Source organism: Dermacentor silvarum, chromosome 6, assembly GCF_013339745.2.
Source record: "Dermacentor silvarum isolate Dsil-2018 chromosome 6, BIME_Dsil_1.4, whole genome shotgun sequence".
Classification (NCBI taxonomy): domain Eukaryota; kingdom Metazoa; phylum Arthropoda; class Arachnida; order Ixodida; family Ixodidae; genus Dermacentor; species Dermacentor silvarum.
This window is the reverse complement of record NC_051159.1, coordinates 79,136,418-79,162,633: the sequence shown is the minus strand read 5'-3', so window position 1 is coordinate 79,162,633 and position 26,216 is coordinate 79,136,418. Positions and strand designations below refer to the sequence as shown.

Sequence of the window (26,216 nt, the reverse complement as noted above, 5' to 3'; positions counted from 1 at the left end):
CTGCTTATTTGTGAGAGCAGGTCGTCTATTACAAAACTATTGCAAAACTGTGTCTATAGTAATTGTTTCTGTTTATTTCTAGCAAATTTGTGTGTTTATTCCTAGTACCAGTGTCTATATTAACTGTCTGTGTTTATTTCTAGCAAATTTGTGTATTTATTCCTAGTATCAGTCTTCACAGTATAGCTAGCAGTTGTATTTCACTCTTCACTCTTTATTCCGGCTATCAGCCCAAATATCCATCAATTTTTCCTAATGATACAAAGCTCCCTTTGATTGATTGATTCATTGACTCTGATTTTAGCAAACTTCCACTGCACCTGAAGCGAACACGATCTCTCTTGTCGACGCTGTAGGCACAGGTCTTTCCCGTGCCCTACAGCGTCGACAAGAGAGATCGTGTTCTCATATTAAGGAATAACAAGCCCTGTAGGCCTGTTCTTTCCTTAATATGAGAATTTTATTGAGGTGGTAAAGGTCTGCGTACCTTCGAAAAAAGTTAGCATCGGCGACTACATGCCATGCGTCCGCTCGGTGGGTGGTTGCAGTGGGCTTGCAAGTTTAAATAATTTTGTTTTAGGGCAAGCTGGTGTTTAGGTTAAGTTTGCTACACATTACTTTTCTCGCTGAAAAGCACGCAGTTGAAAACTGAAAAACACCGTTGACGGATCAGGGCCAACTTTGGCGCTTGTCTATCTACTCATGTTCTATAACCAGAGATTAGGTGTCGCTTTCTTTAAAAAATTGAAGGTATTTCCTCCTCTAACACTTTAAATCGACGCTTACAGGCCGAATCATCAGGAATTCACGACCGCACTCGATAGTTTCGGCTTGTCAATTCGACCTTGGAGCTTGAAAATATGTCAAGCATACCTGATGCACGACTGCAGGTTCCGACGGAACATTTCGTGAAAGCGCAGAACAAATACTTCGTCGCTAGTGCAAAAACGAAAACGTCTGAAGTCCGCAGAAAATGTATAAGTCGTCTCGTGCACACGCCCAAAACTATTTGTTTCAGACGTACCAATTAGTTTCTGCGCGGTGCGAGTAAAATGATTTCAAGATTTCGGAAGGGCCTAGCAGTAAATGGAGTATGGTGCAAGCATCATCGGACTCGAAGCTCTTGCTCGAATGCTTAGCACGTGGTCCCTGGTTCGATTCCCAGTCGCGCGGCCGCACTTCAGTAGGCAAAAAAAAGACTCATGTGTTGAGCTCTGGGCGAATTTTAGGGTTTGGAAAAACCTCGTCTGGTCGGGTATGATCGTGCCACAGTAGTGTAAAACAATAAGAAAAACACGGACGCCGTCCATATAATCGAACTAGAAGGTTAAACGAAAGTAAGGCTTTCGGCCTTGTTCGCAATGCCAACGAACGAAAGTTGAAATAAATGTCAGCGTAAAGGTAACGCAGGCAGCACAGCGTAGGCGGGCGGCAGGATGCCCTCGCTGCGATGCAGCATTTGCGCGATCGTTCGGTAGTGCATTGATTCCAAATGAAGGCGCGCTATCCAATTACGCTCAGTGCCGATGACATCGCACTCTCAGTGAATCTCACGGCCGGATGTTTCAGATTGTTCGGTGTCAGTACTTTGTCGATAAATTTCATTCTTTAACAGCATGATAATGACGCTTCAGTTTTCTTTCAAAAGTTACATGTCTCGCTCATATAGACTTGGCTGCAGTAAAGGAATTTGGTACACTGCATAACTCCAGTTTATTATGTGATATCTTACATATATATATATATATATATATATATATATATATATATATATATATATATATATATATATATATAAAGGCGCGCGTTAAAGAAACCTCCAGTGTTCAAAATTAATCCGCAGCTCGAAACTACAGCGTCTCTCACTGATACTGAGTTACGTTGGGACGTTAAGTGCAATGGAATCATCCTTGCTTGACTCTTGATTGGGAAAGGTGAGCATTGTTTCTTTTCCAAAAGGTGGAGACAACCTTCTTAAACAGCAATTTACAATGATTTGTGAAAGAGGAAACAACATATTTTTTTCCCCTTTTTCTTTGAGTTCAACCAGTGCTACGCGAGATGACACATCTCTGACACCACAGCACTGACGCTAATTCACGCATGCTGCAGGCAACAACCAAGACGTAGCCAAAGTGAGGACGTGCACTTTGACATCAGGGCTCACCTGCTGTTGTGAGCACATCTGGGCCGCGGGGGTGGTGGCGGCCGGCGTAGTCTGAAACAGGCGTTTTACTTCCTTTACATTTCTTCTTCGAAATTAGCGATGGTTCTCAGTGCGTGCATGCATGCATGCATGCGTGTGTGTGTGTCCTGCGTGTTTGTGTGCATGTGCATGAGCGCGTGCGTGTGAGTGGTGAGTGTGTGTGCATGTGCGTGTTAGTGCGTGAACGTGCGTGTGTTGTGTGAGTGGTGTGCGTGTGTGTGCGTGCGGGTGGTTGAGTGTGTGTGTGTGTGTTTGTGAATGTGTATGTGTGTACGTGCTGTGTGTCTTTGTGTGTGTACGTGTGTGTGTGGGTGTGTGTGCTTGTGGTTAGCTTTTACTTGATACTTGCCATACCTCGTGAGAAGAAAATTAAATTAATAAAAGCAACACCTGGGAATCGAAGAGTTCACCTCTTTCCACCATACACATTGCTTTGGTATCAGCAAGGACACCAGGTTGTCCGCTGGAGCGTGCGAACTAATTAATAGTAACTTAGCCGCTGCAATTTTCAAACGTACCGGAGAATAAAATTGAAACATGATGAATAGTTTGTGTTATTACTGAGGCAAAATTAAAACAAATTTAACCGATGTCATTACCGCGCTTTTGTTGCCGATTGCAGGCAGCAAACCCTAAATTAGAAAGAAAATTGGTAATAAAATTCGCAACCAACACCTCCCCTACCCCCACCCCTACTACCGGTCCTAATTTACGTTGCCGCCTGGCTAATTACACGTCCCCGGAGCCCAGGCGATCTGTGGTAATGATGAACAACATAAATGCGGTTTGTATCACGTACCGACAGCAATAATGCGATGTGAAAAACAAAACTGTATATATAAAACACGCATATAGAAGTGAAGTACTCTAATAATGCCTAGCCGAGCCGCACACAAAAAGGTGAGTCGCGAAGGAGCTACGGACCCCCACCCCCTTTCCCCTCTCGGTTTTCCTAGTCACCAACTCCACCACTCGTTTTTTTTTTTTTTTTTTTTTTTTGGTCACATATCAGCTACTACTTTGTTTGGTAAGACGATTTTGATTACTATCTTCCAGACAAATCAAGTGTGTAGTTTTAAAGGCGTTGGTTAAATATTGCCCATAAGTTGTATGGGCAATATCAATATGCAAGGATTTGTATCCTTTGCATTGTATAACTGCTTGTCATTCCATAACCGCTATATGTTGAATTCATGTTTCTTAAGTGCACCCACCCCTGTGAAAACCCCATGTGGGGTTGACAGTATACTCAAATAAATTAATAAACGAGACAAAAGAAAGTTAATTTTTAAGCGCTAAGATAACTTCTTTCAATAGAGACCGGTAACAAGTCTAGGTTTTGATGAAGTACGTCTGGTCGGGGTTGAGCATGGCGCAGATGTGTGAAACAACATGGACAACGACCGCATAAGAAAAAAAGAAGAATAAAAGAAAAAAGAAAGAGACCGGTGACACCAGCTTAGTTTCGAAGAGGTACCTTAACGCGAACGGTTGATAGCGTTGATAACGTGTTGATAGCAGAACACGAACAAGAAATGCCACAAAAAGATACACCTGTGTGTTTGAAGCTTTTGTGAAATATTTCTCACTACAGGCTCATGAATTTAGCATCAAAACCATCATATCTCATGTCAATTGACTCCAGCTTAGTTTTTCAACATTTAATAACACAAGTAAACACATCCTGTGTTTGATGCTTTTGTGAAATATTTATCACTACAGGCTCATGAATTTAGCGTCAAAGCCATCATATCTGATGTCAATTGACTCCAGGTTAGTTTTTCAACATTTAATAACACAAGTAAACAGCAGAGAAATAAAACTCAATGAGCATGACTTCCACCACTCAAAAGTGCAGCGTCACCGAATCGGGAACTAAGGACAACTGCAATTCTAACACCTCTAATTAATCTGTTCACACACCTCGTCACATGGCAGTCTACTGACACGTATTACAAATTGGAACGTAATGCTTAAATGTACTTAGGAGGAGTGGCGAACAGCTGACAATGTTTGCCACGAAACGGCTATTATAACTGTTCGACTTTTATAGTTGTCACGACCAAGGAAATGAATCAACAAATTTCTTAAATGCGCTACCTTTGTTTTATACCATCGATGTCCTCGTTACGTAAATAACCACTCTCGGTTACACTTGAAAAGCGACCGTTGGAGCACAGTTTGACAAAAATTTCAAGAAAACGCGTCGGTGGCATAAAATACGATCAAATTAGAAGTGGCTGATTTATTTACAGCTTACTTTATGTCATACAGTCAAACATTTGTCTAGGACCCTCTTATTCTTCACTGCACGCGGTTAACCGATACACTCGATCCTGGAGGTAACGCTTACAACTCCGATCGACATGGGCGCTTACACCATTCGCTGCAGATTTCAAGGTTGCACCAATATGATTCCCCGAAAGTCTGCTAACAAGAAGCACTCAACAACACCTGTGAACAGGAATATAAAGTTGAACATGTAAAGCGCCTTCATACGAAACGGCTCCTCAGAACATGACTTTTAGTGATCTTTTAGCTAAAACTTAAGTCGATGATAAGAACGGCAGAACGGGGGAACAAAATGGCGGTATTGACAGTGTAATGAAATTTGAAAACCATTTTCTCCTGTCAGTGTTACGAATGTTTACAATCCCCGGACACGTAGAACACATACCTACTGCTTCCTGGCAAATCGTTTAAATACATGATGTCCGAGCGTTAGATGATAATTCGGGACATTCGTCTGTGGCATACACAGCTGAACCATCATACATCCATTGCTAACATGAAAGATCAACAGAGCAGGGCACATCCAAAAGCTCCGGAAGCGAGCACTAACAACATCATTCGAAGATGTTGACAGTTATTCAAGTGCATAGTGTAAATGACTAAGGCATTTGCAAAACAACTTTATCCTTTAGCTGACTTGCGAGTACACATGTCTTTCGTACAGCGATCTGATACCAAGCCCGCCATGTGCAGTTTATCGTAATTGAATGCGTAAATATAACTGCAATCTTGTTAACGAATGCTGCAAATTCATTGAGCAATGTATAGCAAGCGTCTGTGGATCTTACATCTATGTAAGTTGCAACATAGAACAGCGAACAAATTCAGTACATGAGGGCACAGGCATTAGGAGAACATCAATGCACTACACGCATGTATTGATGTTGCACTATACAATGCACCGAACGAATGCAATACAATCGTAACATGCTACATATCGCAAGCTCATTTCGCACTTGAATTCTACGAAGCAAAGCGAACAATAATAATGAAAAAAAAAAAAAAAACTGATCCTAGACAATATTTTGTTTCGAATCCATTTCATTTTCCGTTATTTTCACACTTTGTCATCGGCTCAGACGCTTCCACGCCTCCGGCATCACCGGGATCGGCCAGTCGGTGAGCCAGAAGATAGAAAAATAAAATAGATCGTCACAAAATACTGTCCTGAATCGCTTTAGTATACGGGCACTCCCAAGTGAAGAACTCCGAAGTCTGGCCAGACTGTGCAACCAGACTTCAGGATCCGTTCGCTTCACTTGAAAGAGCTCGCACCAAAGCATTGAAAATTAGCAAATGCTGTGTACAACCGTTCACATGTTACGTGGTCTACCGAGTATGGTCAGTGGAACAACATGAAAGAAGCCGGGCCGTCGCGCCCTGCAGAAGGAGCAGAAGTCAGCTTTCAAGGTCTTAGCATGCCTTGATTCGAGCAACCACGACCGGGAGGGTCGCACGGCAGCGCGCGAGAGACTGAGAGAGAGAGAGGAAGAGAGAGGGAGGAAACGATGGTCTAGAGCAGAAGAGAACAAAGAAAAAAGATGGCGGAAGACCTTCGGGCATGCCCACTGGCCACGCTGTGCGGCGGTGCCGTGTTCAGGGGAGATCTCTTTTACTCGCGCCCTCCTCTCTGCATCTCGCGCCAACCTGCCACAAATTTATCATTACATCTAATGGGGATCTTCCCGAGCGGATCGTCTTCTGTGGCGGCGCCGCTCTCAGGTACGCGCGATCGACGTGTTACAGGTCGGCTTTGCATGGAAACCCGCACGTCCGCGTACGAAGGGCCGCTTCCGCCAACCAGAACGGATTTGCCAGCCTCGCTCGGCATGCAGATACGTCAGTCCAAGACGTCACACCCGGAGACATGGCGCCGGCGGGATGGCAACGGCGCCGATTGGTCGCCCCAGATACTGCCACGTGTGTATTCCCCTGCGAGCCACAGCCGGGGCACTTCTTTCTTTTTTTGTTTGCCGCATGCCTTCATCCATTCTCTCTCTCGATCCTAAGAACAAGCCAGGAGACTTAAGATCGTTGCTTTACTGTGCAAGAAGCGAGTACTGCAGCTAGATTCGAATCGGTTTCGGTAAATGCGGAACCGTAAAACCGGAAAGAGTGCGCGCGGTGTTGCAGTGCGTGAACAATGTAGGTGTGCTGTTGCTGCACGGCACGAATCTTGCGCAACAGGCCTGCCCGCCGCCATTGCTGTCGCAGGAAGCTAAAAAATGTCTCAAGACGCCTAAGATCACAGAGCGCGCGCGTTGATCCGTAGAAGCGTCGCGACTCCGGGGGTGCAGCTCGGCGGACGAAAGCTCCGGAGGAATGCAACTTCCTCGCCCCCTCTTTTTTTCACTCGCCGTTGTCGGAAACCTTGCTGGTCGCGGATGGTTAACCCTTTTGGTGGCGCACAGAGAGCTGGCGCGCGCGAGGCATAAGCAGAGACACCCACCGTTGGCGGCGAACGAGTTTGCCGTGCTGACCAGGGCCGGCGGTTTGACCACGTCCGTTGGGGGCGGCTGGTCGAGCAGGCTCTTGGGGTCCACCTCCTCGAACACTGCTCGGCCGCTCGCCTCATCTTGGACCTGGGCTCGGCGCAGCGCGACCTGCTGCGCCATGACCACCTGGCGCTCGGCGATAAGCCTGCACTTTGGGCAGACACAGATGCGGTACGGGCAGTAGCGCTTGTGGCCACGCACGGCCACTTTTCGGTTGTGGTTCCGGCACCGGGCGCACTGGGGACTCCGGGTCGTCGTCGTCCCCGAAGTAGTTGTCTTGGTCGCGATGGCAGAGGTCGTCGTCGCCGAGGCGACGCCGGAGGAGGAGCCCGGCAGCTTGCTGGGGACCTTCCCGGGGCCGTCGGCGGGCGTCCGAGACTCCATGAGGATCATTTCCCTAGCAGGCCGCCCGGGGAATTCCCTGGTGCCCGGTGAACGGGGAACGCCAGCGACTCCGATCTCGCTCTGGTCGCGGCAGCCGCGCCGAGCATCGGCCCGTCTCGCGCTAGCTTGGTTAGGAGGGGGGTGCCCGACACCGGCGCGCCAGACGACCGGGGCGACGCGCGGCGGATAAAGTACAAATCGCGCGAAGAAAACTCATCTCTCTGCCACCTCCTCTCCTCCTCGCCTGACTTGACTCAACTTCACAAACGTAAACGATGAGGTAAAGCCACGTGACGAGTTCGCCCCTGGCGCGACCTGACGGACGAGGGGGGAACCGCCGCGCACAGAGGCGCCGTTTCCTATTTTGTTTTCGCTGGCCCCTTCTCTACGCGCGCGCGCTTCGCCTTGACTCGTCCGGCGGTGCGTTGAAAAGGACGCTCCAGACGGAAAGAACATTGCTCCCGGCGGCGTCTGCGGTGTGGCTGTGTGCCGCGGCTCCCGCCAAAACACGCTGACGTATCATTGATCAGGTTTCCGCGCTCACTCTTGCAACTGCGTCTGATAATATCGGGAAGAGTTTGTGAACAAGGGGGCGGAGTGTTGCACCATCGAACCGCTTGCGAAACGGTTTTCGCGCCCGCTGCGTATTAACATCGAGGTTTGGGGGTGCTCACGCTCACTGAACCAGGCGCGACTTCCTGCAACAATAAACGTGTCTCACTTATTTGTATGTGTGGCCAACGTGAGCGCAGGCTCGCTTATCACACAGTTTTTCAGAAGTTACTTCGAAAACCATGCACAGCATGATTGCTTGTGTGTGCCTTATAACTGCTTGCCTTGGTGCATACGCGTAAAACGGCAGAACTATATATATATATATATATATATATATATATATATATATATATATATATATACACTTGAAAGCACTAATGATGGCGTTGTCTTTGTCTAAGTTTACTACTACGACAATAAATTATGTTGTGAGCTTCCAACGGTTATAAATGACTGATTATTGCTACAGTTAATACACTTTGACCTATCTAGTGAAACTAATCACAGCTTCATTTGCTATGCGCTTTTAGCTTAGACTCTTGCATCTGCGTACATCTAAATGTGTATCTAGAGGCAGTATTGCCGGCCCTTAAGATGTAGAGTCACTTACGCACATGACCAGATTTAGTTCGTACCGCTAACACGTTTTCATGCTTCACGAACAAAAACAAGCAAACTAACAAAAATCAAGTTTCTATTTCTTACAGTTAACAATGGTTTATAGTGAACGATTGTGGCCATCGGGGAACTCGCTTGAACTCACTTTTACTATACGTAAATTATTTACGGTTCATATTTACGTATATGCGTACCATACGTGCCTGGTCTGCCTCGCCCTGGCTACGTCACTGGTCCCTATGTAAAGCATCTTAATGCGTTTGCATCGCTAGCAATTTGCTTTTATTGTACATTGTACTCGGCACAGGACATGCGAAATACAACACCAACTCATAGGCGGCACGGGTGCACTGTCCGTTACAACTGCTTGCGGACTAATACTCGTATGATACAACTCTGTCATCTGAATTATACGTACATATATGAACAAATTTGTTTCCTCTTGCGGTGCAGCGGTTACGTGTATGTGCTGCAGTCGCTGTGTAGTTCATACTCTCTGTCCTTAAGGAATACGTTTATGTAGTTATTAACTGTTGTATATTTTGCCTATCAGGGGTAGTGTTTCGCGATATGTTAGAGTTGAGGCCCTGAAGTACAGCCTTTTCCGCATCGATTCCGCTTTTGCTGAGTGAATTAAGTGACATTTGTTTCCAAATGGCCTAACTAGCTCTCCAGACAAGATGCTCTGTCACGTATAGCAGTCTCCTCACCACACGATGAAGCTTTAGGCTAAAGAAAAACATAATTTTCATGTTCAAACACATGTGGAACGCAGCAATGCTTCGATTTGTCAGACGCCCAAGCCATGAAATTTGTTACCTTAAGAAAAGAAAATTGAATGATAGTGATTGATGTTCCTATAATTATGATTTTCGCGTTCGAATACCCTGCAAAAATTGACAACATCCAAATGCTTGTAAATTGGAAAGTTAATTTTCCAGTTTCCAAAACTCCGCTACAAATAATTATATTACATTTCTGTGAACCGAACCTATCTAAGAGCCGGTTATACATGATCTAAACTTCTCCTTTCAGTTTGCTCGAAGTGCACGATTTTATGCTCATATATATAACACTGAGGGTCCAAACCGTAATTTATTGACCGCGGGTCACAAAATACGATTTATTTTAAACGCGGCAGTTTTTATTGGAAACTGTTTGGAAGTCGGTCAATAAGAGCAATTGTCGTTTTCACAGGCACATGGACAAGAAAAGGCAGAGCTAAAGCCTTCTGTTTGGTGAAAGACCTTCATTGCCGAGAAGCAGCGCAAAATAAATAATTATAAAAAAAATGGCGTTCGCAACTTGGGACCCTTATGCGCAGTTCAATGCGCCGGAAACTTCAATATGAAACCTGCTTTCTTTTTTTTTTCTAAATTACTAGCTACAGCTCGTACCTCGTTGGTTAATTGGTTGGTAGAGGCGAGTGCAGTAGAAGTATTAATTTAAAGTATGAATTAAAAAGAACTAGAAATATTTGAAGTAAGATATTTAAGATATAATTACAAATCCGTGACATTAGACCTAAGAAAAGTGTTGTTTAGATAAAAAAATTTCGATTTATTTTCTTTGTGTTGTCCGCAATATCCTTTCTGTAAGGTATAATAATGCATGTTATAGAAACTGACGTATGTGCTGAGAGTTTAGCACTTCCACTCTCCTCGCTTGTCAGTAGACTACATTGATTTAGTTCAATTGTGTAGCTTTATGGAACCTTCGGTTCGCATCTATTGGGCCAAAGGATTACGGTACTTTTTTGTCCGAAGCCGTCCAGCCTTTTCGTTATTTATTATTTTCTTCTTCTTTCTGGGGTCTTACGTGCCAAAACTAGTTCTGATTATGAAGCACGCCATAGTGGAGGGCTCCGGATTCATTTTTGCCACCTGGGGTGCTTTAACGTGCACTACAACGCAAGAGTGGAACACGTGTTGTGTTTTTGTCATCTTTATGAGACCGAACGCGACATTCTCCGGAATGTGTCAAACAAATTAGACAGGAGACCGTTTTCAGAGACAAAGATTCTTGGACCGTGGCCCCACGCGTCGCAGGTCACAAAGCGACGCGGGCATTGTTAAAATTCATGAAGTCGACTGGCCTCATTGACCGACTGTGAAGTGTTGGACAACCGCACATGTTCATACTGCGAGTACTTTCTTCCCTCTCTCTCCTTTCTTTTTATCCCTTTAATCCCCTTCCCCCGTGTAGGGTAGCAAACCGGACGTGCGTCTGGTTGACCTCCCTGCCTTTCCTTTCTTCTTTTTCCTCCTTCCTTCCTTCCACAACGCAAGCACACGGGCGTTTTTACATTTCGGCTCCATCGAAATGCGGCCGCCACGGCCGGGATTCGATCCCGCGATCTCGTGCTCAGCTGCGCAATGCCTTAGCTGACTGGGCCATCGCGGCGGGTCATTTATTATTTTAAAATACTTTATTCATACAGTTTCGTTCAACTTGTTAGATTGATTCTTTTGTGTGTCGTCACGGTTAGGTTGCCTGGTGGTCAGTGTATCAAGTTTGGAGAAGTCGTGTAAAAAAGAGTTTTATTTGCTATTTTTATCGTTCAGTATGACAACGTCCAAAACATCCACCTTGCTGCCGTAAGGGTAGCGCGGCAGTTGAGCTGACCTAGAAATATAAAATTTGCTTACATGATTTTTCAAATTTAGTTTTTGTCTAAATCAATCTTCACCGATGATGAGGGCAGTCACTGCATTACAGGCTTCGCGCTTTTCAAGCTCCATGGATCGTGTTGAATGCTCTGGCTGAGGATTATCCAAATCTGGCACCAAAGCTTCTGTAAACACCACCTACGAGATTTCATCGAAAAAAAAAAAAAAACGTTCCTTGTACATTTGCGGTGCTGCTATATCGCGCACTTGACGGCTGTCAATCGCGCGAGCTTCTATGTCAATAAATTATGCGGCGTCGCCGTTGCGTCGCCGTTGTTAACAGTGATGCCGTGGATGCTTTCGAATTTGTTTTCGACAAACCGCCTGATTCCGGGTGCATCGTCCATATCTGACAGTTTGAGGCTCATCATGGTTGGTCATGTACCATTGACACTGTCGTAACGGGCATGTCGACGAAGCATTGCAGGCCAACACATTGGCATCTTGTCAAGAGAAACTTCGAGGAACACGATCTCCTTCTCCTCCGCCACTGTATTACGTGTTGTCACCCTTCGAAAGACATGCGCAGAAGCCACCGCTCCCGGAATCTGTGCGGTGTGCGAAACCTTGCAGTAATTAATTGTCAAGCGTTGCTGGTGAGCGCTACTGCAGGGTTTACCTCGCCCAGCTCCCAAGTGCACGTTGCTGCAGTGGCATCGAGTTCGAGTCTCTGGGGTGGTCGTTGTGGGCAAAGTTTCCTTCGCCCTACAGCTATAGCGATGTTCAGGATGAGGAGGCGGCCTGGTGACAACAGCGCTCGCCGACGGCTTAGCGGAATGGACGGACAGCCGGACGTAGTGACAAAGCAAATCCCAGTTTCGAGCTCTTAACTGTTGTCGCAGTAAAAACCAGCACGCACATAAGTCACCGGTTTCTCCGGCTATAAAGGTGACGGCGGTTACGACAGTAACGGTGAACAAAAGCGAGTTCCCGGAAGTCCGGTGTGACTGAAAGATGGGTGAGAGCCCAGACGTTCGCTGCTCGATGAATAATACCAACATTCGGAATGACCTTGACCTCCGTATTCTCAAACGATTCTCGACTCGAAGCTCCCCTTACACTCCACCGAGTTGAGTGCAGTGCCGCCCCTCGGCTGAAGAAGGCGCTACTTTTCTCAAGAATTGCTGTGGTGTGTAAATGAAGTGCAGTGACCACTTCTGTTGAAGGGCGGCGCTGCCATCGACTTTACTGAGTCGAGTTGGAGTGTTTAGTGTAGGAGCATACTTGAATATGGGTGTGAACCTTTACTGTTTCGCGCATCCATGCGACCTTGGCGGTTTTAGCGAAAATACCGTTTAACCTCTAGAATCTGTAAAGGAATATGTTTATCTAGGTCAATTACTCACAGGGGACCCTGATCATGAGAAAGAAATTTACAGAAGAATAAAATTGGGTTGGAGTGCATACGGCAGGCATTGCCAAATCCTGACTGGGAGCTTACCACTGTCGTTGAAAAGAAAAGTGCACAATCATTGCATTCTACCGGTGCTAACATACGGGGCAGAAACTTGGAGGTTAACAAAGAAGCTCGAGAACAAGTTAAGGACCGCACAAAGAGCAATGGAACGAAAAATCTTAGGAGTAACGTTAAGAGACAGGAAGAGAGCGGTGTGGATCAGAGAACAAACGGGGGTAGACGATATTCTAGTTGACATTAAGCGGAAGAAATGGAGCTGGGCAGGCCATGTAATACGTAGGATGGATAACCGGTGGACCATTAGGGTTACAGAATGGATACCAAGAGAAGGGAAGCGCAGTCGAGGACGGCAGAAAGTCAGGTGGGATGATGAGGTTAGGAAATTCGCAGGCGCAAGTTGGAATACGCTAGCGCAAGACAGGGGTAATTGGAGATCGCAGGGAGAGGCCTTCGTCCTGCAGTGGACATAAATATAGGCTGATGATGATGATGATGACCGTTTAACATTGTCCTGCTCAAACAGCATCGAGTGCCTGCTCTTTTCTCCGCAGAATAAAGCTATAATAATTTTGTAGCGTTAGCTACACTGGCCTAGCCAAGCCCGTTTCGCGCGGCACATCAAGAGCCGTGCTGCGCATGCGCAAGGATCAGTGATGTCACACGGCTTGCGCACCGGAGCCACCGGAGCTGGCACCTCTCGCGCACTCCGCCGCCGCCGCGCGCGACTCACCGCCGCCGGTCTGCGCATTCCAGAGGAGTGACGTCGTAGCCGTGGTAGACGCACTGGCGCCGGCGCGCGCTCGCTGTGCAGTCGCCGTCTGACACTGCGCTGGAGCCGCTGCGCTTCTGACTGGCGTTTGCCACTGTGGTACAGCCATGGAGGAGGAGAGCGCAAATGCTGCTCAACAGCGCACAAGAACGGAGAAGCTTGACTCATCGGATCCCGAAGTAGTTGCCTGGCAATTAGCGGTTGAGCGTAGGAGACAACCAGGAAAGCTAAGAATAATCGGCTGAACCTTTGCTAACGCTACGTATATCCTGGCATCAGGCGCGTAGCCAGGGGGGGGGGGGGGGGGCTGATGAGGTTTCAGCCCCTCCCCCCCCCGGAATTTTATTGCGATAGCAATTATATGGACACTCCAAAGCAGATTTCTGCCGTCGGCGTCGCCGTCGCCGTCGCCGTGAGGTTCCGTATGACGTCAATGGAGATGAAATCGTCGCCGCGCGCCGCCGAACGCTTTATCTGCGAGTGAAAGGGCGCGAGGGACGCGCGCTTTCACGGGGAGTGAACGCACGGCGGAGAACAAACGCGCGTTCTGTGCCGTGCTCCCTTAAGGGCTGCAGAAGTAGGCGTCTCTTTCCTCCTTTACAATCACCATATATGTAGAGCAAACGCGCCTTCTTCTGACGCACGAAAGGCCGTGGGGGGGGGGGGGGGGGCAGGGAAGGGAGGCGACGTTTAGCTGCGGCACCAAGTGCCTATTTATATCAGAGGCTCCGGCAACAGTCACCAACGCCGCACGCATTTTGTGCGAACGCGGGCAAAACGCCGACGGCGTCGACAACAGTGCTGTGTGTTGCCGGTGCTGCTGCATGTCCAAGTTTGTACAGCGGATAAAACTACTATCCTTACTCCGTGTAGCTCTCTACTAAGTTGCTATCGCAATTCATGCTTCGCCTTTCGGGTGAAACTGCGACAACTTTTTTTCGTGCTGTCGTGCACCGTCGACCAAAACAACCACCGGTGCCGGGAATCATTCTGGATTTTGTCTACAGTGTCTTTTTGACGCTCTAAAAGACATTTTGGCGCCAAAATTGCGAACTCGGGCTGGATTTCGTGGCAACGCCCATGCACCTGGAGTCGCATAACGTAAGGAGCCCCAGCCGAGCACAAAGTTTCAACGGCTTTTCGATAGCGAGCGGGCGCGTCGCGGCATCTTCCAGCGGCCCCGGAATCTACGGAGCGCATTGATTTAAATTTCGAAACTTGATGGGTATGAAGTTCTCATAAACTTTTAACGCGAAAGGTGCACTGACACTTCCAAAGGCGTGCTTCTGATTTTTAATTCTGGAACATTGTGGATTTCATGTTCTGATAAACTTGGGAGAACATGCGCGCACTCGAACGCGCGTATCCAAGCCGTTCCAGAAATGGAAGCACGCGCTCGCAATCTTCCACACACACGAAAATATTAAATATCACCGTGACTGTCAGCTGCCAGCTGGCATCTGATAATTTTCTATAAACATCTTCAGGAAGCACGCCAAATGTGATCGATCAGCTGGACCAAGGCAGGCAAAAGTAAAATAAGAGAAAACATAAGAAAGTTCACCGCCTATTAAATTTGAGACAGTTCTTTTTTGCGGGTGGCAAGGTCTGGCTGTCCTTGGCGATAGGACACTGGTCCTATGAATTTAAGCACAGCCCCCGCTGAAAATACTGGTATTTCCAGAGCGCTTCTTCGCATGCGAGCTGATTGTGGAGATACATATCTGATGAACCATTTGGAAAGTTGCCCCAGTAATGCCTCGTAGTTAAACCAGATGTACAAAACCAAATTATAAGAATTTGTGGTGAAATGATCAAAGAAAGCCTAGATGTAAAAGTGAACACTGCAGGCTGCTTCTCCGTACTTGCTGACGAAACGACGGATATTGCTGGATTCGAACAGCTTACTGTTTGTATAAGGTACCTAAACAAAGATGTCAACGATATCGAATGAAGAAAGGAAGGAAGGAAAGAAAATAAGAGGTGAAAGGCAGAGAGGTTAACCAGGTTAAGTGTCCGGTTGGCTACTCCGGCACACGGGGATGGGGTAAGGGCTGAAAAAAAATAGAAAACAAGATAAGATTAAAAAGAAAAGAAAAAGAAACTATAGTTTTTCATCAAGTCCTGTTTCTTTTAAAAAGCGTACTAGCGCTTTTAAAGCAGTTCGTTCCGAAGTCGGCTGGGACCAGGGACCAAGAATTCTGGCTTCCGTCAGGGGACGGCTGTCTATCTTGTCGAGCGTGGTGCTGAGCAAACGATATCGAAGAAGTGTGTTTAGGTTTTAGCACAGGAATAGATGCCCTCTCTCATTGAGACTGCAGGTTACATGTACAGGGTCGTACACTCTAAGTATACGAACACGGCGCCGCGTGGCCGCGCTCCGCAGAGCGCCAGCGCACATGGCGCGGCCGCGCATCTAAGCTAAGCGGCGCAGGCGCACAGGGGCTTGAAGGCGGGGCTTTGTGTCGTCTGCTAAAGCGCGCGAGCGAGCCGTGCATGTGCCGCCTGTTGTCTGCTAAAGCACAGCGCGCTCGCGCACTTTAGCAGATGACACGAAGCCCCACCTCCAAGTCCCTGTGCGCCTGCGCCGCTTAGCTTCGATGCGCGGCCGCGGCGTGTGCGCTGGCGCTCCGCGGAGCGTGGCCACGCGGCGCCGTGTTCGTACTAAGAGTGGACGACCCTGTACATGTGTGCAAACTGCTGCAGATTATATAGTCACCCTTCCAGTGCCACTGCCAGCGCAGAGAGAATTTCAAACATGAGATTACTAAAAAATCACTTGCGCTCTACAATGTCTGAGGAACGCATGGTTATGCTGGCGCTTCTATACGCCCACAGAGACGTCGCCATCAACGTGTCCGAAGTTACTAAACGCTTCGCTAAACTTCCCCGCCGAGTGAAGTTTATCGTTTAGATAGCGAAGCAGCAAAAATAAATGCTTGTAAAAATATCTGTTCCTTCACGTTCCTATAATTATAATAATATTTATAAAATAATAATAATAATAATTATAATTATTATTATAATTATGAAAACGTATGACTGTTCATTAGCTTTTAAAATCACAGAAATATTCACCGTTTATTGTAACAGCATGGTTATCAAAATTATCATGCGAATACAAAAATTACGGGGACATCAATAACCAATTTCGACCGACTTTGCTCACTGAAAGCCCGGCACATGCGGCGTTTCCCAAAATCGCACTCGGATGTTGGGTAAATCAACTTGCAGCATCATCTGTGGCTTTCGTTTGTCCTTTTCATTCCTGTTTAGCTACACGCTTTTACTTCTTATTTTAAACGAAGCAATACCCTTCTATTATTTTGGGTGCAGAATAATCGTTGCCGCTGTGCAGGCAGTTAAAATACGCATTTTCGTATAGATTTCTGCATTATTTTTCTATTATTTTAGCCACATGGTGCTGTCGTGACCGCAGCATGGTCCAAATGCATATCACGAATTCTGGTATCATAGTTTTGTTCCTGCCTGGATCGTCTGTCTTTATACTCGTATGCATGAAGTTTACCATCTGTGACTGCGCAACATGTTTATTTATCTTGTTTGACCCATTATATACAGTGACGTTTCCTTTAGATACGTAGATTTATTGCAGATTTATTCGTATATTTAAATATCTTGTTGCGAGGTTTTGTGTATACAAGCAGTGAACTTGGTTTCCAGCTACACTTTCTTGCCCTTTATCTTCGCATTTGTATATTCCATTCTATCTTCGCATTTCTAATGTATATTTTGCAGAACTCCTGATTTTTATATCTACTCACTGTTGCGACTATAATTTCGGTGCAATTAGAATATATGTCCGCTAACAGCTGCTCCTGCGCAATCCATTGCAACGAAGGACAGCGTCATTGAGGTTTTTCACTGGCCCTTGCATATGTACAAAAATGTAAACAAGGTTTTTGAATGACAAAGATTCATCAAAATATTTGTCCTCAACTTGTTCATTTTATGGCCTTTACGTTTTTCATATCAGCTGCATGCACTGCTTTGCTCGTTTCGAACTGATATAGTTATAAAGTTCGCGTGATATGTTCTTTACTTATTAAATAGACAAAAAAAAGCGGAAGCATTGATATCAGCTATTTCTGCCACAATTTTTGGGACATACGAACATATTGTTTTAGGCAAAAATACATATTTTACTTGTCTTCACAGTGCGTAGCGTTCAGTAATTCGTTTGCAGCATCTAATATACAATGGCATTGTCAATGGCAATGCAGTTATTATTCATTTATTTGATGCCTCGACAACTTCTATAAGGAGGAGGCCGCGCTGCAACTTGAGCCCCCCCCGAACAAAATTTCTGGCTACGCCACTGCCTGGCATAGCCGAGCTAAGCCACTGCAACTTTTGTTCCTCTCTTTCATGCCGCTGTTTCCCTGCTTTCTATCGAGTTTTAAACAATAATTCCTCTAAAACTGGTAAAAGTTTTCAGTTTTTTTTCTTTTTACCGCGACAAGAGCGCGAAACTGTGTTTGCTATGATTTGAAGTGTAGCGCAAAAGGGCACGCAGGACGACAGAAGAGACGAGGACACGGCGCTTCATCTGTCTCCTCCGTCGTCCTTCGTGCCATTTAGCGCTATGTTTCAAGTTATGCGTCACCAGCTAGCCTACCAGTCTGTTCTTTTACTGTGGCTGTGCGTCGGTTGAGCCATCATCGTCATTACGACATCGTCATCAGCTGCCGACATTCGTGATATCACAGACTCACGCCATCGCGAAGAGAAATAAAATTTCTCGGGCCACCGAGCATTAAACACACGTCTCTGCGCCAGAGTGATGTGGGGAGCCCGACGTGCCAGCCTGTGGGCTATCGCGCAACATTCGCGCTTGGTAAGTTGTGCGGCGAGTTTGTGCGATACGCCGACTCGAGAGCAGTGCCATTTTCGCGTGTATTTCGCAGTCCACAGCAGCCACTACTGTAGCGGACATTGTTGCGCGCATCGCAAGGAATGAGTTCTTCGAATGATGGCGGTGTCCCCAGTGAAAGCTTGCTACTGTCGCAATACTTTAGTTCAGAGCCAGAAAAATCGCTGTAATCTGCGGATCTTTTTTTTTTTTTTTTTCTTGCAATCTCTCTGCGCGCCCAGCTCCGCTACAGCAGATTGTTTGTGAAGTGAAAATTATGCCTTTGTGGGTTGAACCTTGTATCAATACTTAACCCAGAAAAGATCATTATTAGTATTAATTCATCATTATTTTTCTTAACGTATCCTAACTGAGCTTTCGGGCTCGAACGAGAGATGCCTGCACCGGCAGGCAATGCATACCAAGTGTCTCGGCTTCTCTGCACAGCTGACTGTAATGTGGGCAAGCCAGCTGTAAGATAGGCAGCTGAAATTCGTGGCGTACAGAAGCACTTTCAGTGTGATAAAAATGCGCATCAAAGGTGCGCTAATGAAGCCACCGCCAACAGTTTGATTCAAAACGTAATACGTCTTGGAGCTACTGGTTGCCGCACCGAATGCTAACGTGCGTGCTTTCAAATATATTAAATTAAATGTTAAAGATGGAGACTTTCGAAACGAGAATACTTATGTCAGTTGGCTATAGACGAATGTTTATGAGGTCAAAACTGCTAATTCCATCATCGTTCAAATGTAATTCGTCTGCAGGATTTGTGTTAGTGAAAACTGTTGTGTTTTCTGTGCAAATAAATACATGTTGGAAGACAAGGCACTGCAGAGTAGAATTAACGCGAATAATTATTTAAAGTTTGCATACATACATACATACATACATACATACATACATACATACATACATGCATACATACATACATACATACATACATACATACATACATACATACATACATACATACATACATACATACATACATACATACATACATACATACATACATACATACATACATACATACATACATATGCTAGGGTTGTGCCAGATATCAGATTCTAAAATGGCTTGTGGAATATTGAAGTCAGTGGAAAATTTGGACAGGTTAAATTTAAATTTTCTTATTTATCCGTCGTATTGCTCTATAAAACTTGCATGAAAGAGAAAATATTGCTTGACGTTGGATCTCTACGCGCATATTTCCGGAGTGGGAGTCTTGGAATTGCTGTACCTGTCTTTGTTCTTTCTTTCTTTTTCTTTTTTGATTTGCACTGAAACAACAATTTCGTCTACCCGTTCGCTTCACGTCTAACGTCTCCTGTTTGTCCTTCAGGTGCGGCGTTCCACAAACATAGGAGGCTCGGGTCCCGACAGGCTTCTTTGCCCCCGGTCTTCCGTACACTGGGCATGGCGATCGGTTCCGAAAAAAATAAACTCGACATCGCAACGGGATTTCGCCTCCCGGTGCCATCGTGGGCGGAGCCACCGACTTGACCTGAGGGAGCCTTTGGCTCCCCCTGGCCAGTTTCTCAGGACCAATAAAAGTTCTTGTCACTGTCACTGTCACTGACTGGCCATTTATACACCGCCAAAAAAAAGGACAAATGATGTCAATATTTCGAGTGCTGTTTCATTGTATTCAGCCGAATGTCCTAATAAGAAGTTCTCTTGGGAACAGTAGATTACAGTGACAAGACAAAAACAAACAAAAAATAAGCAAGCAGAGATGATGCCGCTACCAGTTAGTTGACTTTTCAGTGCGATAGTAATTCTGCAGATGCTCGAGGCGACTCCAGAGACCAAGCTCTTGTCCACCATTGCCTAATGTCCTACCTATATTTAAAAAAAATAAAATAAGAACACGAAGAATTTCTCTCACCAAACTTTCTGAACCCCTTTCGTGAACTTTATGTTTGTACGCTTCTGTTGTTTGTCGTTTCCCTATTTTTCTTCCACCAGTCTTCCAATCGCCGTTCACTAATCTCTATAGCGCACATGTTTACTTTTTCCCTGTTCTCGCTGAACACAAGGGCTTCAAGGAGGCCAGAGGTGCCTAAATTTACCGCTGGGCAGAAATCTTCACATTCTAATAAAACATGCTCCATCGTTTCCCTAGCTTTACCGAAGCAAGCACATGCTTCTTCTTCTTCCTTGTATCTCGCTTTATAAGTACGTCTTCTAAGGCATCCTCATCTCGCTTCGAAAAGTAAAGAACTTCCCACTGAGTTATCATAAATTGTTTCTTTCCTGATTTCCTCTTTAAAGACGATAGTCTTTCTTGGGCTACCTAAACACGAACAACTTTGTCTGTCTGTCTGTCACTCGATTCAACCGCCTGGCCAAAACTGATTCAACCGCCCGGCCAAAACCAACCAAGCTACTAGCACTGGTGGCACGGGGTCATACACATCAACATTATACAGCGCAAAGGAAACCTCAGGCCTATTTGAGGCAAAATTTATGTACATAACCGTGATCCGCAGTGCTCATTTAATTAAGAATACACATTGGACTGCTTTTTACGTCAGTAAATGAAAAATCAACGCGTTAGAAATAGTGTCGAAGAGACGCTACGCGATAAAAACAAGCCGACTGAAGCCGCGACTCTGTAGCCGGCTTTAAGCCAACAGTAAGAAAAGTTCCCAACAGATGGCGCGAGAGCAAAGCGAACGCGGGAAATTTGAATTGAATTCAGCAGAACCTCCATTGCATCTATCATGGGAGGAGTGAGAGGGGAGTGGTAGAGCTGAGGGGTGTGAGGGGGCAGAAGAGGGGGTGTTACGTATCAGGGGCGGCAGAAGGCTATCGTCTTTCGACGTCATTTCCAGCGAAGCAAGCAGATATGCGGCCATTTCTTTTCCTGTGTTTCCATGTATATATGGCCTTCGTTAGTCCGTATACCAAGTTATTTATATTCTTTTACTCGAGGTATTTCCTGGCCCTCTATTGACACTGTCTGTTCACTGTTTTCATTCAATACCTTAACACTTGATTTTTAACGCTAAATTTCACCCCTAAATTCACGCCTTCCTTTCCAAAGATATTAGCTAGACGTTGATATCATTTTACTTGTTAGCTAGCAACACAATGTCGTCCGCATAAAACAAACCTGGAAGCTGCTGCTCTACTACTGTACCCACTTATTTGTACGAGAGATTAAACCCGATACTGCTTCGCTCTAGCACCCTTTCCATGCTTACCATGAACATCATAAACAGCAGCGTGGATAGAGGGCACCCCTGTCTCATCCCTTTCTCTCTTGTTTATATCAACTTGCTCTTCGCTCCTCATCCCTTCCCATTCAACGCAAACTGTATTAACACGATGTCGTTAAGGGCTCCGTGTCGCTAGAAACCCGCTGTTGGGGCCGACCGTCGTATGGTGAAAAATCATTCAGAACCACAACCACGGTTACCACGCAGGGCGTGCGTAGAAACTAAATACTTCTTTTACCACCAAAGTTGCTCACACTTTGCCTTTCATTCTTTACAAATTTATTCCTCGGGATGTTGAGAATGACAGCCCACAAAAAAATGACATGAAACAAAACACCGACAGCGCTTGCCTTTTATGTTAAATCTTCTCAGACAGGAATATTAAAAAGTGCGAAACAATAATAGAAGTTCAGCGCACCCAAGAGGCCGCGTTTCTACCAGAAAGCGCGCCCTCGTGCATAGCGTTCACCGCCAGTGTTTCCCGGTAAACATTAGGTTGCATAAGCTGCAGTTGCCAGGAAGCGTTAGAAGCAGTCAAGGATTATTGAATGCTATCACGTTCCACTTTTAAAGGCGAAGGTTAAGCGTCCTCCAAATTTTTAGGTGGCGTCCGAGGGCGTCCAAGGTCCGACGTCTGCAACGACGTATTCTGAACAGCAGGAGTTATTTTGCGTGCTGCGTCACGCCAACATGTCGCACACACCTATAGACGGTTTCAGTGTTTACAAACAAACCTCGCTTGCCGCTTATTGGTTGCCCCATCGGAACTTCCGGCAGGAGAGCTAGAAGCACTTCCGGCTATGTTCTTTGAAGGCATGCGCGACGTGAGGCCGGCGTGTCGATGTTTGCATTGCTTGGTGGAATCTGTGATGAGCTGATTGTACATCGTGAATATTGTCGAGATGACGACAATACCACAGCCTCCACGGGTCTCCACGGTAATTAATATGACTTCGACCAACAACCTTAGCCTTTTCCTTCACCTAGTACCCCATCCGAACCAATTCCAGTGGTTTCTGAGTGTTACATTTTTTTCGCTGAGTCATTGTCATTTTTGCTGAGTTAGGCTCATGACTAAGAGTTCTGCCATCATCCTTTAGTGTTTCCTTCACTTAGTACCCATGTCCGAACCAATTACAGTGGTTTTTTAGTGTCATGCTCATGACTATGACTTCTACCAGCCTCCTTTAGTGTTTGCTTCTCTTAGTACCCACGTCAGGACCCATTTCAGTGGCTTTTGAGTGCTAATCTGTTTTCCCTGAGTCATTGTCATTTTTGCTGAGTCAAGCTCATGACTATGACTTCTACCAGCATCCTGTAGTGTTTCCTTCACTTAATACTCACGTCCGTACCCATTTCAGTGGTTTTTGAGTGTTATTCTTTTTCGCTGGGTCATTTTCATGACCTACATGACGCACAAGTCATGACATTTATGTCATGACCTATCACTTATGTTCATTATACACTCCTGTCATACTTTACCAATTTTGGTACCTACCAAGTTAACGAAACGACCATGAGAGCACCAAGATGTAGGCGGCTGTTTCATGACCCACATGACATTCATGTCATGACATATCATTTATGTTCGTCATATACTCTTGTCATAGTATGCCAATTTTGGTACATACCAAGTTAAGGAAACGACCATGAGAGCACAAAGTCGTAGGCGGCCAGATAGATAGATAGATAGATAGATAGATAGATAGATAGATAGATAGATAGATAGATAGATAGATAGATAGATAGATAGATACTGTCAAAGTGGCAAGTGTTCGCCAAGAAATGCGATGCTTTTAATACTCCATGTGGAAGAAGACGGTGCCGAGTGAACACCGTTATGCCCGTCTTCGTATCTCATTGTGGCCTGCTTTCCCCCCCCCCCCCTTTTTTTTTGCAGCTTCACGCATGTTAGCTATGACACCTTGTGAAAAATGAGCAATAAGGAAGATACCCAACACCCGCTTCTCTCTCTCAGACAGACACGCTAAGACACACACGCGCACACACAAGAGCAACACATAACCATTCCAAGCGTGTTTGTAATTAGCGACACCTAAAGTTTTCCAAAAGGGTCTCCAAATCAATGCTATACGCATGGAGTCGAGAGCAATGCTGAAGGCACTACTAATATTTGTCTTGTAATTATTGGAGAGGCAAAGCATATAAATTTGGGAGCCTTCATTGTGGGCACCCTATTATTACCGCCATTAACCCGGTTACCTCTTGGTGTGTTGTAGGTCTACTTGCACTTTAAATAGACGTTGTCATCGAGTATCAGGTACTTGTTTATCACACCGAGGACCAGCCTTATCGTGGCTGTCGGTGATGCCGTTCCGCCATTGCTTGGCTACTGGCTTCCCTGCAAGCAAAGGCTTTATGCGGTGAAGAGACCTTAACAATGCGACTCTGTGGGAAGTTGCATCCGAAATCAATATTTGATGTCATGCAACGTTTAGTAAGAAGCCCGTTATTTGCATTTATTTATTTATTTATTTATTTATTTATTTATTTATTTATTTATTTATTTATTATTTATTTATTTATTTATTTATTTATTTATTTATTTATTTATTTATTTATTTATTTATGTGCGGAATACTGCATGCAGCTATTCTTTTTGGTCCAAGGAGATTTAGAATGGGGAACAACATACACAGCAATACTTCTCAGGGATTTTTCACCTACAGTCCAATAGAGCTTGTACAAGTAATTGTACCGAAAACTGGAAACGAGCAAAGCAACAGAGCCAATGATAATGAGAAAGGATTATTAATAATTGAAAAATATGCCGACAGGCTAGACATTTTTTGCAGATATTAAATGAGGACGGAAGATAACATTTGAAAACGTAAGCCAATGTATTGCAGAAAGACGCTTGAAAGAAGACTTCGGTGAACTGAATGAGCACTGAACCTACAGTTACCTTTTTACGTACGATCATAGTGAATTCGTGAAAAATTCACGAACGTAGTGCTTCCCTCACGAAACATGTTTGCTATAATTTCGCGAGGGCATGTTAGATGGCATAAGAAGTTTTCTAGTAACCATTCGAGGTTCGCTCTTGATGAAGAAATATGCTACACAGCGTATTCATATACTACCGTATTTATTTGAATATAGGTCGACCGTTTTTTTTTTTGAGGGGGGGGCGGTGACATGTTTCCCAAAACGAGCTATCGACCTATATTCGTGAACCAAGCTCGCAGTAGTACTGAACGTTTCTTAGCAGCACATGCCGTAAAGTCAGTCTTGAGATTAACCAGACTGGCTTTAAGGAAATGCTGCATATTTAACGTACTCGACTGGACCGAAGGCTACGTTCTCTGGGGTGTTGTAGGACGCCTGTGACGTATCCGACGAAGATGCCTTCTGTAACAGTTCCGACGAGGATGAAGCCTGCGGCATTGACCAGCGAGATTTAGCAGCCGAGCTTAGGTTAATGAAGGTGTGTCGTGTTCAAAGTTTTTTTTTTTTTTGTCTTTCTAAAAAGACGTGGCTCGACCTATATTCCAATTATTATATTAAGTTTCTCGGTGAGTTCAATCTATATGGGTCGACCTATATTCGTGCTCAACTTCTGTTCGAGTAAATATGGTACTTATTGCATTATATTCTACCCAATGAACGGCTGTCGTCTACGCTATAGCGCCCACTCATGACAGCGTCTTCAGCCGACGGCGCTTTCCAAACGCAATGTTAAGCTGAAAACGGCTATCGCTGTGCTGCGGTATCTGTCCTATTTGCTTGAATGGCTGAGCAGCTAATAAGTGGTTGTCAAATATACGAATAAAAAAAAACACGATGCTGTTTCCTGAAGCCCTATAGTATAAGCAGGACTTAGCGCCATCTGCTAGTGGAGGAGGCAAAGAAAGGTGATACAAAAGTAAACGACAAAAGAACTAAGCAGCCGATTCGCAGGGTACCCGTGGAAGAGAGCAGCAACCATGGGTAGAGGCGACTCTCGCCGATTGGCTCCAGCTGCACGAGCTAGATTTAGCAGACTGGCTGGATCCTTCTTGCTCATACAGAATCTGCTTAGTGGACTCTCCATTTAGGCTGTCGCCGATTGGCGCCAGTTGCATGAGCCAGTCTGCTTCTCGCTCGTGAAGATGGAGCCAATCGGCAACAGCCAAAATGGACAGTCCACTAGGTAGACTCTTACAGAATCCCCCCACCCCTCCCTCTCCACAGGTCTCGAGAGACAGCGAGCTGATCCATTCGAGTCCATTCGAGACACTCGAGGAGCTGCCGCAGAGCTGCGCTCAGCTGGTGGATTATGTTCTGAAGTTTGGGTTTCCTGGCCTGCTGGAATACGTTAGTTTCCGGTACTGTTGGCGCAGGTTGACCCACTGTGTGACGTGTGCTGAGTGCATTACAGGAGCCCAGGACTCTGTCAGGCGTTTTTGTCGGAAGACGTTGGAAGACCCAGGTCTGATGGGTAGAGACCATCGTCCTGCAGGACATAAAGCTGGGAGTCCAATAACGTCACGCAGACGCTTTCTCGTCGAGGTTGCTGCAAGGATTGTAGTACCGCGTGTGATGCGTATGTTATGGCAATGAAGAGTTACGGAGAGACCTCGTCCTGTAAGTCAGCATCCAGGCGGAGCCGTATGATATGCGCGGCAGTTGAGTTGGGAGAGAATGGTAGGTGACAGTCATCGCTGTTCTAGCGCTGGGACAACGAAGCTCGTTGCAGCTGCACCATTTT

The 26,216-nt window shown here is 45.6% G+C and overlaps 2 protein-coding genes across 4 annotated transcripts in view; one reads left to right on the top strand and one right to left on the bottom strand.

Moving 5' to 3' along the window:
- The window catches only part of LOC119455637 (protein doublesex), a 53,773-nt gene extending 45,971 nt beyond the window's left edge, over nt 1–7,802 (bottom strand). Inside the window, exons 1-2 of one of the 2 annotated variants that reach the window (XM_037717056.2) lie at nt 6,948–7,800; nt 2,168–2,218 (exon numbers count right to left, since the gene is read on the bottom strand). In XM_037717056.2, coding sequence (XP_037572984.1) covers nt 2,168–2,218; nt 6,948–7,386 — 490 coding nt within the window. In that variant the 5' untranslated portion in view covers nt 7,387–7,800. Of the gene's footprint in view, nt 1–2,167; nt 2,219–6,947 lie in introns of both variants that reach the window. The other variant, XM_037717057.2, reaches the window with a different exon arrangement.
- LOC119456744 (acetylcholinesterase) overlaps nt 1–26,216 on the top strand; it is a 266,636-nt gene that overhangs the window by 219,120 nt on the left and 21,300 nt on the right. The window contains exon 4 of one of the 2 annotated variants that reach the window (XR_007467511.1): nt 19,624–19,841. The exons of the other annotated variant lie outside the window; for it this stretch is intronic. The gene's annotated coding sequence lies outside the window, so the exon portion shown is untranslated. Of the gene's footprint in view, nt 1–19,623; nt 19,842–26,216 lie in introns of those variants that run through there. 2 annotated transcript variants of the gene reach the window in all.